Raw genomic sequence first — 14,405 nt, 5'->3', positions numbered from 1 at the left:
CACCCCAGCACCGCCCGCGGTGGCCACCCTGCCAAGCGCACCATGGGGAGACACAGCCACACCACAGCACAGCAGGCCAACAGTGTGGATCCAGCAGCAGCTCAAGGTGCAGGAGCAGGGAGTCCACGCTAAGGGGCCTGTGCTGCGAGCGGCCACGGAGGCCGAGGCAGGGCACCGCTGCCTGGTGCAGTCCTGGGACTCGGGGGCCCAGCTCCTCCTCGCTTGGGACCCTAGTGCTCAAGGGAAGCCCCAGGTCAACCCAAGGCCTACCTGCCCTCCCACCCTACCGTCACCTTTTCAGTGGGAAGCAGCAGTTCTGGGGCCATAGGGGTCAAGCTGAGCTGCCCATCCACGGGCAGCAGTCATCGTCTGCACTGCCCATCCCAGTCACCACTGCTGTCTGCTCTGGACTCTGACCTCCAAGGTCAGCCACAACCCCACAAAGAGGTCAAGCCCCCCACCCCCAAGTTTTGGGGCTTGGCCATTGGGCTGGGGCCGGGGCTGGGGCTGGGCTGGGAGCGGCTGGCTGGGAGGCTCGTCGTTCCTGACCTGAGTCCATTGCTCCTGAGCCTCTGAGGCACCAGCCGCCTGGAGGACCATGGGACAGGGCCTCGGCTCTGGGGCCAGGGCAAGAAAAAGCTTGCTTATGCCAGGGCAAGTCCTTTGGGTACGCCGCCTTCCTGGGTCCTGCAGCGCCCAGGGAGTCCCACCCAGGTCGCACTCCGGTGACAAGCACAGCACAGATGTGCCCTCCCACTCTGCTTTCCTCCCTGTGGGCAGAGAAGCAGGGCGCTTTCCCAAGCCCTCAAGGACGCAGGTGAACAGCAGGTGCCCCAAGGTCGGAGACCAGGGAAGGTGCAGAGGACCACCAGCATGTCCACTGCTGAGCAGAGGCAAGGTGAGGCCACTGGCCTGGGAGTCCCAGCTGTGCGAGGGCAGGAGAGGTAGAGGGGTCCCCGGGCCATGCCTGCCACAGGAGCCCATGCTCCCGCCTCGCACGCATGACAGAACCAGTACCCACACAGGCACGTCACACACGGACACCCCCACACGTGTGCACACACTACACACTACCACACACCAGCACTGCCCACTCTCCAGGCGGCTTTGCGGGGACGCCCTTGTATGACCATGCCCCGTAGGCCTTGCTTGAACAGGGCAGACCTCAGAGAAGCAGAAGACCTCAGGGCCGCGCCTGCTGCGGGCTGCCTCCCAGCTGCTCGGTCAACTGCAGGGACTGCGCAATGCCCCCCGAAGGTCGGCTCTCTGGGACAGAAGAGGCAGGCCTGGGAAAGGCAGAGCACGTCAGGGGGCTGTCCTCCTGGAGGGACACCAGGACATCAAAGAAGAGTACGGCTGCAGCCACTGGGGGGCCAGGGCCCAGGGCTCTGTGGGCTTGGGGCCAGGGCTCTGTGGGCCTGGGGACAGGGCTCTCTGTGGGCTTGGGGCCAGGGCTCTGTGGGTTTGGGGCCAGGGCTCTGTGGGTTTGGGGACAGGGCTCTGTGGGTTTGGGGCCAGGGCTCTGTGGGCTTGGGGCCAGGGCTCTGTGGGCCTGGGGACAGGGCTCTCTGTGGGCTTGGGGTCAGGCCTCTGTGGGTTTGGGGCCAGGGCTCTGTGGGTTTGGGGACAGGGCTCTGTGGGTTTGGGGTCAGGGCTCTGTGGGCTTGGGGTCAGCACTCTGTTGGGTTCAAGTTCAGGACTCTGTTGGTTTCAGGGTCAGGGCTGGGACCTGACTCTGATAAATTTTGCAGGTGATCAGGTGTTTGGGGTCAGGTCTCTCTGTTGACTTGGGGTCAGGTCTCTCTGTTGGTTTGGGGTCAGGGCTCTATTGGTTTGGGGTCAGGTCTCTGTTGGTTTGGGGTCAGGGCTCTCTGCTGACTTGGGGTCAGGGCTCTCTGTTGACTTAGGGTCAGGGCTCTCTGTTGACTTGGGGTCAGGGCTCTCTGTTGACTTGGGGTCAGGGCTCTCTGTTGACTTAGGGTCAGGGCTCTCTGCTGACTTGGGGTCAGGGCTCTCTGTTGACTTGGGGTCAGGGCTCTCTGCTGACTTGGGGTCAGGGCTCTCTGTTGACTTGGGTAAGGGCTCTCTGTTGACTTGGGGTCAGGGCTCTCTGTTGACTTGGGGTCAGGGCTCTCTGCTGACTTGGGGTCAGGGCTCTCTGTTGGCCTTAGGGTCAGGACTCTCTGTTGACTTGGGGTCAGGGCTCTCTGTTGACTTGGGGTCAGGGCTCTCTGTTGGCCTTAGGGTCAGGGCTCTCTGCTGACTTGGGGTAAGGGCTCTCTGTTGGTTTGGGGTCAGGGCTCTCTGCTGACTTGGGGTCAGGGCTCTCTGTTGACTTGGGGTCAGGTCTCTGTTGGTTTGGGGTCAGGACTCTCTGTTGGCCTTAGGGTCAGGGCTCTCTGCTGACTTGGGGTCAGGGCTCTCTGTTGACTTGGGGTCAGGACTCTCTGCTGACTTGGGGTCAGGGCTCTCTGTTGGCCTTAGGGTCAGGGCTCTCTGCTGACTTGGAGTCAGGGCTCTCTGTTGACTTGGGGTAAGGGCTCTCTGCTGACTTGGGGTCAGGGCTCTCTGCTGACTTGGGGTCAGGGCTCTCTGTTGACTTGGGGTCAGGGCTCTCTGCTGACTTGGGGTCAGGGCTCTCTGTTGGTTTGGGGTCAGGGCTCTCTGTTGACTTGGGGTCAGGGCTCTCTGTTGACTTGGGGTCAGGGCTCTCTGTTGACTTGGGGTCAAGGATCTCTGCTGACTTGGGGTCAGGGCTCTCTGTTGACTTGGGGTCAGGGCTCTCTGTTGACTTGGGGTCAGGTCTCTCTGTTGGTTTGGGGTCAGGGCTCTCTGTTGACTTGGGGTCAGGTCTCTCTGCTGACTTGGGGTCAGGTCTCTGTTGGTTTGGGGTCAGGGCTCTCTGTTGACTTGGGGTCAGGGCTCTCTGTTGACTTGGGGTCAGGGCTCTCTGTTGACTTGGGGTCAGGGCTCTCTGTTGACTTGGGGTCAGGGCTCTCTGCTGACTTGGGGTCAGGGCTCTCTGTTGACTTAGGGTCAGGGCTCTCTGTTGACTTGGGGTCCGGGCTCTATGTTGACTTGGGGTCAGGGCTCTCTGTTGACTTGGGTCAGGGCTCTCTGCTGACTTGGGGTCAGGGCTCTCTGTTGACTTGGGATCAGGGCTCTCTGTTGGTTTGGGGTCAGGGCTCTCTGTTGACTTGGGGTCAGGTCTCTCTGCTGACTTGGGGTCAGGTCTCTGTTGGTTTGGACTCAGGACTCTCTGTTGGCCTTAGGGTCAGGGCTCTCTGCTGACTTGGGTAAGGGCTCTCTGTTGGTTTGGGGTCAGGGCTCTCTGCTTACTTGGGGTCAGGGTTCTCTGCTGACTTGGGGTCAGGGATCTCTGTTGACTTGGGGTCAGGGATCTCTGTTGACTTGGGGTCAAGGCTCTCTGCTGACTTGGGGTCAGGGCTCTCTGCTGACTTGGGGTCAGGGCTCTCTGCTGACTTGGGGTCAGGGCTCTCTGTTGGTTTGGGGTCAGGACTCTCTGTTGGCCTTAGGGTCAGGGCTCTCTGCTGACTTGGGGTCAGGTCTCTCTGTTGGCTTGGGGTCAGGGCTCTCTGTTGGTTTGGGGTCAGGGCTCTCTTTTGGCCTGGGGTCAGGGGTCTCTGTTGACTTGGGGTCAGGGCTCTCTGTTGACTTGGGGTCAGGGCTCTCTGTTGACTTGGGGTCAGGACTCTGCTGACTTGGGGTCAGGGCTCTCTGTTGACTTGGGGTCAGGGCTCTCTGCTGACTTGGGGTCAGGGCTCTCTGTTGACTAGGGGTCAGGGCTCTCTGTTGACTTGGGGTCAGGACTCTGCTGACTTGGGGTCAGGGCTCTCTGCTGACTTGGCGTCAGGACTCTGCTGACTTGGGGTCAGGACTCTGCTGAATTGGGGTCAGGGCTCTCTGTTGGTGGGGCTGGGACTTGACTTGATGAGTTTTGCAGGTGGTCAGGCTGTAGGGTCTGGGCCTCAGTCTGAGCCCTGGGCAGAGGTCAGTGTGCCAGGTGTGGTTCCTCATGTGCCCACTGCCGTGTCTCCTCTTGACCTCGATGCACGGAGGCCCTGGGTCTGGGCCTGCATCCAGGAGGCTGGCACCTCCTCTGCTGCCCCTCAAGCTCCTTCCCTGTCAGACATCTGCCCGTCTGGAGGAAGAGAGGGGGCCCAGGGAGGGAGAGCCCAGTCGTCCTGGCCCCAGCCCACCGGCCAGGTCAGGGTGGCCTCAGAGATAACTGAGGCCAGAACCTCGCTGAGCCCGGCCACTGTGGCCACCACAGGCCAGGGGCGGCTGCAGCCTGTGTGGAGAGGACTTTACACAGCAGGCCTCGTCCTGTCCTCAGAAGACGGCGCGGAACAGAGAGCGGCCTTACAAAGGGAGCTGCCTTCCAGAACCAGTGGCACGTCCGCTGAGGTCTCGGGAGCCTGGGCCTGTCTCTGAACAGAGGGCCAGCTGGGCTTCCTGGGGGCTCCCAGTATTTCCACTTAACCGGGCACGCGTGAGCCCTGCTGTGCCAGGTGTTCACACACCCACACACGCACACAGCCGTGCTCGGGGCGGGGCTAGGCCCTCACTCATGCTGTGCACATCAGCGTCTGGAGTTGGTGGCCCCCACACCGCCAGGCGCTCTGACCTGACCCGTGGCCAGCAGGTGACCACCTCAGACTGCACACCACCCCTCGGCTTCCTGGATGCATTCTCTACCCACTTTCATGACCAGAAATCACCCTCTGATGCAGAGGCCTAAACCCTTGGCCTAAGTCCTTGAAAGACAGGCTTATTTCAACCCGCGGGCCATTTGCACGACACAGGTAGAGGAGAGCCATGGCCGTGTTCCCCAGCTTTGCTGTGGGGAACCAGAGCTGACCTCTTGCCACCCTGTGCACTGCTGACCACACGAGCCACAGGAAGGGCCCATGTCGGGTGTGGGGGCCCTCCCCAGCTGCTGAAGGCAGTGGCAAGATGAAGGACAGGTAGAGCCCTGCCCTTGCTTGCTACCCCTGCCTGCAGCCCCTACTGAGCCCTGCGGGGCTGCAGCACCCACCACCCTGGCCTCAAGGACAGGGAGCCACTCTATCAAGCACGTAAAAGCTTCGGCTGCAGCGCTGCAGGCCAGCCTGGTAAGAGCACGGGCTGCCAGCAAGGCAGGCCAAGGTGGCCGGTCCCACACAGAGAGGCCGTGCCCCAGCCAACCTGACCATGGCCAAGGTCCAAAAGAGGAGCGTGCACAACACCACAACCAGCTGTGCTCTGGGAACAAGCAGGGGAGACAGGATGGCCCTCGGGACACCAGCCCCACCTGCCCACTCACAGCTTCCTGCCTTGTGCTGCCACTAGCGACCATTCAAAAACAGAACTTTGAAATGCACCTGAGGCCTCACCAGAAGACTGATGAGAAGGTGTGTTTTAATTTTGAGTTTAGTGGTTTCTCAGAATAAGAAAGAAAAGTTGTGACAAGCTCATCACCAGGGAGCAGAGCCGAGCCACACTGAACCCCAGGAGCCTGGAAGCCAAACGCTGAGGAGACCGTGTGGACAGTGGCCCTCCTTTGAAGACAATTTGCACACAGTCTGTCTGAATATGAGAACAAAGCGTATGTGCTGGCGAGAGGCACAGCTGCAACATTCCCTGTCTGCGGTCTACGTGTTTGCTGCACGCCTTCTGTACGCTGGACATGGGCTACTGCTGCAGAGTGGGCAGCTGCACGGCCTGCTCAGGGCAGGGAGGTGGGCAGCGCCAGTTGGCTGGCCTTGAGCCCCAGGTGTGCACGAGCGAGCAGCCTTCTCGAGGCAGCCACTGCACTGGGCAGTGAGCAGGAACAAGCCAGTGGGGGGAAGGCACTCCCAATGGGGGGCGGCCGGCAGAGGCTGATGGGTGACCCCAAGCGGGCAGGTGACCACGCCTCGCTGCCGCACTCTGCGACGGGCTCTGACCCACGGGATGGCGCTGGCCACCAAAGGCAGACCCATAGGCACTGTTGCCCTTGGCAGCCACAGTCAGGGTATCTGCACAGGAAGCCCCTCCCAGCCTCCCTCCCAGACCTCCCCTCCCAGGCCTCTCCTGGCCTGAAGAGCCATCGACAAGCAGGTGGGCACCAGAGCCCTGCAGCCCACCACGACTGTGCAGGCACCCAGGCACCTTGCAATCACCTCAGGGCCCAGAGAGCAAAGTGCGGGTCTTGCGCTTCTGCTGCCGGGGCATGAAGCACTCCAGAGCGGGCTCCTGCAGAGAGGCGGGCGGTGTGGCCTCCTTGCCGCACCTAGGTGGGAGTTCACTGTAATTTAAGAGGTGTCTTCAATTATGTGCGTGATTACAGAGGTGAGCCAGGCTGGAGGCGAAAGCTCTCCAGGCCCGTGTTGATTGGAGTGCTTAAGTTTCTTGCAAACTGTACAAAATCAAGGCCCCATTGTGGAGACCAAAAGCCTCTGGCTGTCAGTGATTAGCCTAAGTACAGGACCGGCCACCCTCATGAAAATTCCAGTTGTTAAGTGCGAAAAAGGGTAAGAGCCACTAAGCCACCAGCCTTGTGTGGGTGCCGAGGTGGGGCAGCATCCTGAGGAAAGGTCCTGGGGAGAGGAAGAGGGGTGCCCAGGAGGGACTGATCTTGGCATAGACCCCACTTACAAAGCAACCCTCCAAACAGTCCTGTGGACAGTGGGGTCCACAGGCCTCTGCTGGGACCTGGTGGAGGCGAGAGCCTCTGCGCCACACACACTCAGCCTCCACTGTCAGACACACCTCTGAAGCCGATCCATCCTTCTTTGAAACCAAGTGTCTATGAACACAGGCTCTTTATCTTTAATCAGCAGCAGCCCCTGGCCAGCCTCTCTGGTCAACACAGTGTCCCAAAGCACAGGCCTCCATCTGTAGCCAGAGAAGTCCCCACTGTCTTGGGACAGCCGAGTTCCTGACCCCAGGACAGCAGTCATCACAGGTCACACATAGCCACAAGCACGATGGCCCAGGAAAGGCAATGCTGTTTAGGACACCCTCACCCCTCGCTTAACGCTGCACCAGAGGCCAGCCGTGCCTAAAGCCAGGGCCAGAGTGAAGTGGATGCTACCGTACTCCCCAAGGGCTCCTTGGGGCGGCCTGGGCCTCCCGGGACTGTGGGTATGGGGGCCTCACATACACACACATGTGGCCATGGTACGGGGGTCACCAGCAACAGAGAAGAAACAGCAGCTCTGGTCTGTGGCATGCACCAAGGTGAGCAGGCCCGCCCACTCATGCCCACCCAGCTACCACCCACCTCTCCGAGGAGGCCCCAGGGCTCTCCCAGAGGCGGCAGGGGAGGGGCTCCATGGATGTGGCCAGCGGGGAAGGGCTGGCCAGAAGTCAGAGAGGTGCTGGCCCGGGTGCCCCTCCAGCGGACGAGGACCCACAGCTGAGCAAGCCAGCCCTGGGCACACCTCCCCAGGCCTCCTTTGATGCTGACAGCAGAATCAGCGAGGAGGCAGGATGCCCACCTGCACCTCTTCCAGCAGACATGCACGGGTCACCACGGACACACAGGGCCACCCGCCACGTACAGACAGGGGTACAAGTGGCAGGAGGGCCTGTGCCCGCCGAGCAGAGCCCACTCCTGCCAGTGCCCCAGCAGGAAACCCCCGCCACTGTTCTCAAGGACACACCTGGAGCCTTCTCCACGAAGATGACCTTGGAGTCCTGCAGGAAGTTGTGGCCCGACAAAATCATCTTCTTCCCACCACCAACAGGGTGGCTGTCCATGCTCTGCTTCTCCACAAGGGGCAGCTCCTGGGCCGAGCGCTGGGCTGTGGGTGAGAGGACAGTCAGGGGGCCTGGCCTCCCTCTCTGTGGGGAGCCTGGCGGGAGGCTAGTGCCCCAGAGAAGCTGCTATCTGACAGGACTGCCCAGTCCCTAGTGATAGATGTGCAGAATAAACAAATCCCCAAAGGTCAGGCGGCCTGGGAACAGGGCTGAGGAAGAAGCCATGCATGGCGGCCGCCAGGCCCTAGCACAGGGCCTGCAGGTGCCGCAGGAGGGGTCTTACCACCTCACAGAAACCGTCTCTAGGAGTCCTCACTGCCTCCAAAGTGACTCCTCTCCAGACACTGCCCACAGACCCTGACCCAAAAAGTCCTAATTCCTGAGTGCCCAAGAAGACTGATATGCACACTAGACCACCCCTCAAAATAGCCTCTATAAACCCAGGTTCTCCTGTGTTCAGGGGCTCAGCTTCCACCAGGGAAGTGGGTCCGTGGGTGCCATCCCATCCCTGCCTCCCCGCTCCCGTGAAGCTCGGTTCCTGAGTGAACGGCTGAGCCGACTCTGAGGTGCGTGGCCGTCCCGCCTTTTTGTGCTGACACCCAGGGTCTGTGACGGCTCAAACCACAGGACGAAGGGTGGACTGCTCTAACTACGCCTGCCAGAATCACTACAGACTCGCGAAACGCTACATTTTGTGGTAAAAACAGAACACTGTCCTCAGAAGCTGGAAGCAAGTTCACCCTGACCCCAGTGCTGGCCCTGGAGCCAACACCGTGAGGCCTTGTGGCCTGAGGCGGGGACCCACAGTGGCTTAGGAGAAAAAGCAGCAGCCAGGAGCCTTCGCCTCGAGACCAGGGCTTGGGCCATTCAGAGCAAGGGCTGGGGCCCGAGAGGAGCGGGCTGGGGGCAGGACACAGGAGCGGGCAGCAGTGAGTGGACCACACTGGTGCCGCTAGGCCTCAGGCAGAGGAGCTGGCGAGTTTCTGAGTTAGTCACATGGAGGGGAGACGCTCTCCTGGTGGGGAGGCTGCCCTTTAGGTGACGGACAGAGAGGTGGAGAAGGCAGCGGACGGCATGGGGACCAAGGGTGCCCAGAGCCTGAGGCCCCGTGAGCCCAGATCCTGCTGAGGACGGGCACGGGGTCTGTGAGCCCAGATCCTGCTGAGGACAGGCATGGGGCCTGTGAGCCCAGATCCTGCTGAGGACAGGCATGGGGCCTGTGAGCCCAGATCCTGCTGAGGACGGGCACGGGGCCTGTGAGCCCAGATCCTGCTGAGGACGGGCATGGGGCCTGGGGAGATCCTGCTGAGGACAGGCATGGGGCCTGTGAGCCCAGATCCTGCTGAGGACAGGCATGGGGCCTGTGAGCCCAGATCCTGCTGAGGACGGGCATGGGGCCTGGGGAGATCCTGCTGAGGACGGGCACGGGCCCCTGTGAGCCCAGATCCTGCTGAGGACGGGCACGGGCCCCTGTGAGCCCAGATCCTGCTGAGGACGGGCACGGGCCCTGTGAGCCCAGATCCTGCTGAGGACGGGCACGGGGCCTGTGAGCCCAGATCCTGCTGAGGACGGGCACGGGCCCTGTGAGCCCAGATCCTGCTGAGGACGGGCACGGGGCCTGGGGAGATCCTGCTGAGGACGGGCACGGGGCCTGTGAGCCCAGATCCTGCTGAGGACGGGCACGGGGCCTGTGAGCCCAGATCCTGCTGAGGACGGGCACGGGGCCTGGGGAGATCCTGCTGAGGACGGGCACGGGGCCTGTGAGCCCAGATCCTGCTGAGGACGGGCACGGGGCCCTGTGAGCCCAGATCCTGCTGAGGACGGGCACGGGGCCTGGGGAGATCCTGCTGAGGACGGGCACGGGGCCCTGTGAGCCCAGATCCTGCTGAGGACGGGCACGGGCCCTGTGAGCCCAGATCCTGCTGAGGACGGGCACGGGGCCTGTGAGCCCAGATCCTGCTGAGGACGGGCATGGCCCTGGGAAGATCCTGCTGAGGACGGGCACGGGGCCCTGTGAGCCCAGATCCTGCTGAGGACGGGCACGGGGCCTGTGAGCCCAGATCCTGCTGAGGACGGGCACGGGCCCCTGTGAGCCCAGATCCTGCTGAGGACGGGCACGGGGCCTGGGGAGATCCTGCTGAGGACGGGCACGGGGCCTGTGAGCCCAGATCCTGCTGAGGACGGGCACGGGGCCCTGTGAGCCCAGATCCTGCTGAGGACGGGCACGGGCCCTGTGAGCCCAGATCCTGCTGAGGACAGGCATGGGGCCCTGTGAGCCCAGATCCTGCTGAGGACGGGCACGGGCCCTGTGAGCCCAGATCCTGCTGAGGACGGGCACGGGGCCCTGTGAGCCCAGATCCTGCTGAGGACGGGCACGGGGCCCTGTGAGCCCAGATCCTGCTGAGGACGGGCACGGGGCCTGGGGAGATCCTGCTGAGGACGGGCACGGGGCCTGTGAGCCCAGATCCTGCTGAGGACGGGCACGGGCCCTGTGAGCCCAGATCCTGCTGAGGACGGGCACGGGGCCCTGTGAGCCCAGATCCTGCTGAGGACGGGCACGGGCCCTGTGAGCCCAGATCCTGCTGAGGACAGGCATGGGGCCCTGTGAGCCCAGATCCTGCTGAGGACGGGCACGGGGCCTGGGGAGATCCTGCTGAGGACGGGCACGGGGCCCTGTGAGCCCAGATCCTGCTGAGGACGGGCACGGGCCCTGTGAGCCCAGATCCTGCTGAGGACGGGCACGGGGCCTGTGAGCCCAGATCCTGCTGAGGACGGGCACGGGGCCTGTGAGCCCAGATCCTGCTGAGGACGGGCACGGGGCCCTGTGAGCCCAGATCCTGCTGAGGACGGGCACGGGGCCTGTGAGCCCAGATCCTGCTGAGGACGGGCACGGGCCCCTGTGAGCCCAGATCCTGCTGAGGACGGGCACGGGGCCTGGGGAGATCCTGCTGAGGACGGGCACGGGGCCTGTGAGCCCAGATCCTGCTGAGGACGGGCACGGGGCCCTGTGAGCCCAGATCCTGCTGAGGACGGGCACGGGCCCTGTGAGCCCAGATCCTGCTGAGGACAGGCATGGGGCCCTGTGAGCCCAGATCCTGCTGAGGACGGGCACGGGCCCTGTGAGCCCAGATCCTGCTGAGGACGGGCACGGGGCCCTGTGAGCCCAGATCCTGCTGAGGACGGGCACGGGGCCCTGTGAGCCCAGATCCTGCTGAGGACGGGCACGGGGCCTGGGGAGATCCTGCTGAGGACGGGCACGGGGCCTGTGAGCCCAGATCCTGCTGAGGACGGGCACGGGCCCTGTGAGCCCAGATCCTGCTGAGGACGGGCACGGGGCCCTGTGAGCCCAGATCCTGCTGAGGACGGGCACGGGCCCTGTGAGCCCAGATCCTGCTGAGGACAGGCATGGGGCCCTGTGAGCCCAGATCCTGCTGAGGACGGGCACGGGGCCTGGGGAGATCCTGCTGAGGACGGGCACGGGGCCCTGTGAGCCCAGATCCTGCTGAGGACGGGCACGGGCCCTGTGAGCCCAGATCCTGCTGAGGACGGGCACGGGGCCTGTGAGCCCAGATCCTGCTGAGGACGGGCACGGGCCCTGTGAGCCCAGATCCTGCTGAGGACAGGCATGGGGCCCTGTGAGCCCAGATCCTGCTGAGGACGGGCACGGGGCCCTGTGAGCCCAGATCCTGCTGAGGACGGGCACGGGCCCTGTGAGCCCAGATCCTGCTGAGGACAGGCATGGGGCCCTGTGAGCCCAGATCCTGCTGAGGACGGGCACGGGGCCTGGGGAGATCCTGCTGAGGACGGGCACGGGGCCCTGTGAGCCCAGATCCTGCTGAGGACGGGCACGGGCCCTGTGAGCCCAGATCCTGCTGAGGACGGGCACGGGGCCTGTGAGCCCAGATCCTGCTGAGGACGGGCACGGGGCCTGTGAGCCCAGATCCTGCTGAGGACGGGCACGGGGCCTGGGGAGATCCTGCTGAGGACGGGCACGGGGCCTGTGAGCCCAGATCCTGCTGAGGACGGGCACGGGGCCTGGGGAGATCCTGCTGAGGACGGGCACGGGGCCTGGGGAGATCCTGCTGAGGACGGGCACGGGGCCTGTGAGCCCAGATCCTGCTGAGGACGGGCACGGGGCCTGGGGAGATCCTGCTGAGGACGGGCACGGCCCTGGGAAGATCCTGCTGAGGACGGGCACGGGGCCTGTGAGCCCAGATCCTGCTGAGGACGGGCACGGGGCCCTGTGAGCCCAGATCCTGCTGAGGACGGGCACGGGGCCTGTGAGCCCAGATCCTGCTGAGGACGGGCACGGCCCTGTGAGCCCAGATCCTGCTGAGGACGGGCACGGGGCCCTGTGAGCCCAGATCCTGCTGAGGACGGGCACGGGGCCTGTGAGCCCAGATCCTGCTGAGGACGGGCACGGAGCCTGTGAGCCCAGATCCTGCTGAGGACGGGCACGGGGCCCTGTGAGCCCAGATCCTGCTGAGGACGGGCACGGGGCCTGTGAGCCCAGATCCTGCTGAGGACGGGCACGGCCCTGTGAGCCCAGATCCTGCTGAGGACGGGCACGGGGCCTGTGAGCCCAGATCCTGCTGAGGACGGGCACGGGCCCCTGTGAGCCCAGATCCTGCTGAGGACGGGCACGGGGCCTGGGGAGATCCTGCTGAGGACGGGCACGGGGCCCTGTGAGCCCAGATCCTGCTGAGGACGGGCACGGGCCCTGTGAGCCCAGATCCTGCTGAGGACGGGCACGGGGCCCTGTGAGCCCAGATCCTGCTGAGGACGGGCACGGGCCCCTGTGAGCCCAGATCCTGCTGAGGACGGGCACGGGGCCTGGGGAGATCCTGCTGAGGACGGGCACGGGGCCCTGTGAGCCCAGATCCTGCTGAGGACGGGCACGGGCCCTGTGAGCCCAGATCCTGCTGAGGACGGGCACGGGGCCTGTGAGCCCAGATCCTGCTGAGGACGGGCACGGGGCCTGTGAGCCCAGATCCTGCTGAGGACGGGCACGGGGCCTGGGGAGATCCTGCTGAGGACGGGCACGGGGCCTGTGAGGCCAGATCCTGCGGAGGACGGGCACGGGGCCTGGGGAGATCCTGCTGAGGACGGGCACGGGGCCTGGGGAGATCCTGCTGAGGACGGGCACGGGGCCTGTGAGCCCAGATCCTGCTGAGGACGGGCACGGGGCCTGGGGAGATCCTGCTGAGGACGGGCACGGGGCCTGTGAGCCCAGATCCTGCTGAGGACGGGCACGGGGCCTGTGAGCCCAGATCCTGCTGAGGACGGGCACGGGGCCTGGGGAGATCCTGCTGAGGACGGGCACGGCCCTGGGAAGATCCTGCTGAGGACGGGCACGGGGCCTGTGAGCCCAGATCCTGCTGAGGACGGGCACGGGGCCCTGTGAGCCCAGATCCGGCTGAGGACGGGCACGGGGCCTGTGAGCCCAGATCCTGCTGAGGACGGGCACGGGGCCTGTGAGCCCAGATCCTGCTGAGGACGGGCACGGGGCCCTGTGAGCCCAGATCCTGCTGAGGACGGGCACGGGGCCCTGTGAGCCCAGATCCTGCTGAGGACGGGCACGGGGCCCTGTGAGCCCAGATCCTGCTGAGGACGGGCACGGCCCTGTGAGCCCAGATCCTGCTGAGGACGGGCACGGGGCCTGTGAGCCCAGATCCTGCTGAGGACGGGCACGGGCCCCTGTGAGCCCAGATCCTGCTGAGGACGGGCACGGGGCCTGTGAGCCCAGATCCTGCTGAGGACGGGCACGGGCCCTGTGAGCCCAGATCCTGCTGAGGACAGGCACGGGGCCTGGGGAGATCCTGCTGAGGACGGGCACGGGGCCCTGTGAGCCCAGATCCTGCTGAGGACGGGCACGGGCCCTGTGAGCCCAGATCCTGCTGAGGACGGGCACGGGGCCCTGTGAGCCCAGATCCTGCTGAGGACGGGCACGGCCCTGGGACGATCCTGCTGAGGACGGGCACGGGCCCTGTGAGCCCAGATCCTGCTGAGGACGGGCACGGGGCCCTGTGAGCCCAGATCCTGCTGAGGACGGGCACGGGCCCTGTGAGCCCAGATCCTGCTGAGGACAGGCACGGGGCCTGGGGAGATCCTGCTGAGGACGGGCACGGGGCCTGTGAGCCCAGATCCTGCTGAGGACGGGCACGGGGCCCTGTGAGCCCAGATCCTGCTGAGGACGGGCACGGGCCCTGTGAGCCCAGATCCTGCTGAGGACGGGCACGGCCCTGGGAAGCAGGGAGGACAGCAGGGCACACTGGTGCAGAGGTCCTGTGCAGCGCTGGCCGGTGCTGCAGCCGCAGAGGAAGGCTGGAGCCTGCCACTGGCCCTCCCCAGCCGCCTCTGGCTGGCCGCCACTGTGCCTGAGGTCAGGAAGCACACAGGCCACACACAGATGGGAGGGACAGAAGCCATGGCAGCAGGGAGGGTGTGGCACACGGGTTTACATCATCCCAGCTCAGGGCCGGCGAGCGCTGGCTGACCTGCCGAGGCCCTGGGTTGTATCCCCAGCACTGCAAACACCCATGCACACACACACACACTCACACACTCACACGCACTCTCTCACACACACACACTCTCACACACACACACACACTCACACACTCACACACTCACACGCACTCTCTCACACACACACACAC

General features: G+C 64.5%; 1 protein-coding gene across 1 annotated transcript in view; it reads right to left on the bottom strand.

Moving 5' to 3' along the window:
- Nfatc1 (nuclear factor of activated T cells 1) overlaps nt 1-14,405 on the bottom strand; it is a 109,050-nt gene that overhangs the window by 47,788 nt on the left and 46,857 nt on the right. The window contains 1 exon segment of the mRNA XM_047526258.1: nt 7,650-7,790. Coding sequence (XP_047382214.1) covers nt 7,650-7,790 — 141 coding nt within the window.

Source organism: Sciurus carolinensis, chromosome 15 (assembly GCF_902686445.1).
Source record: "Sciurus carolinensis chromosome 15, mSciCar1.2, whole genome shotgun sequence".
NCBI lineage: Eukaryota > Metazoa > Chordata > Mammalia > Rodentia > Sciuridae > Sciurus > Sciurus carolinensis.
Note: the sequence above shows the minus strand (reverse complement) of the source record. Positions and strands in the feature narration are given on the sequence as shown.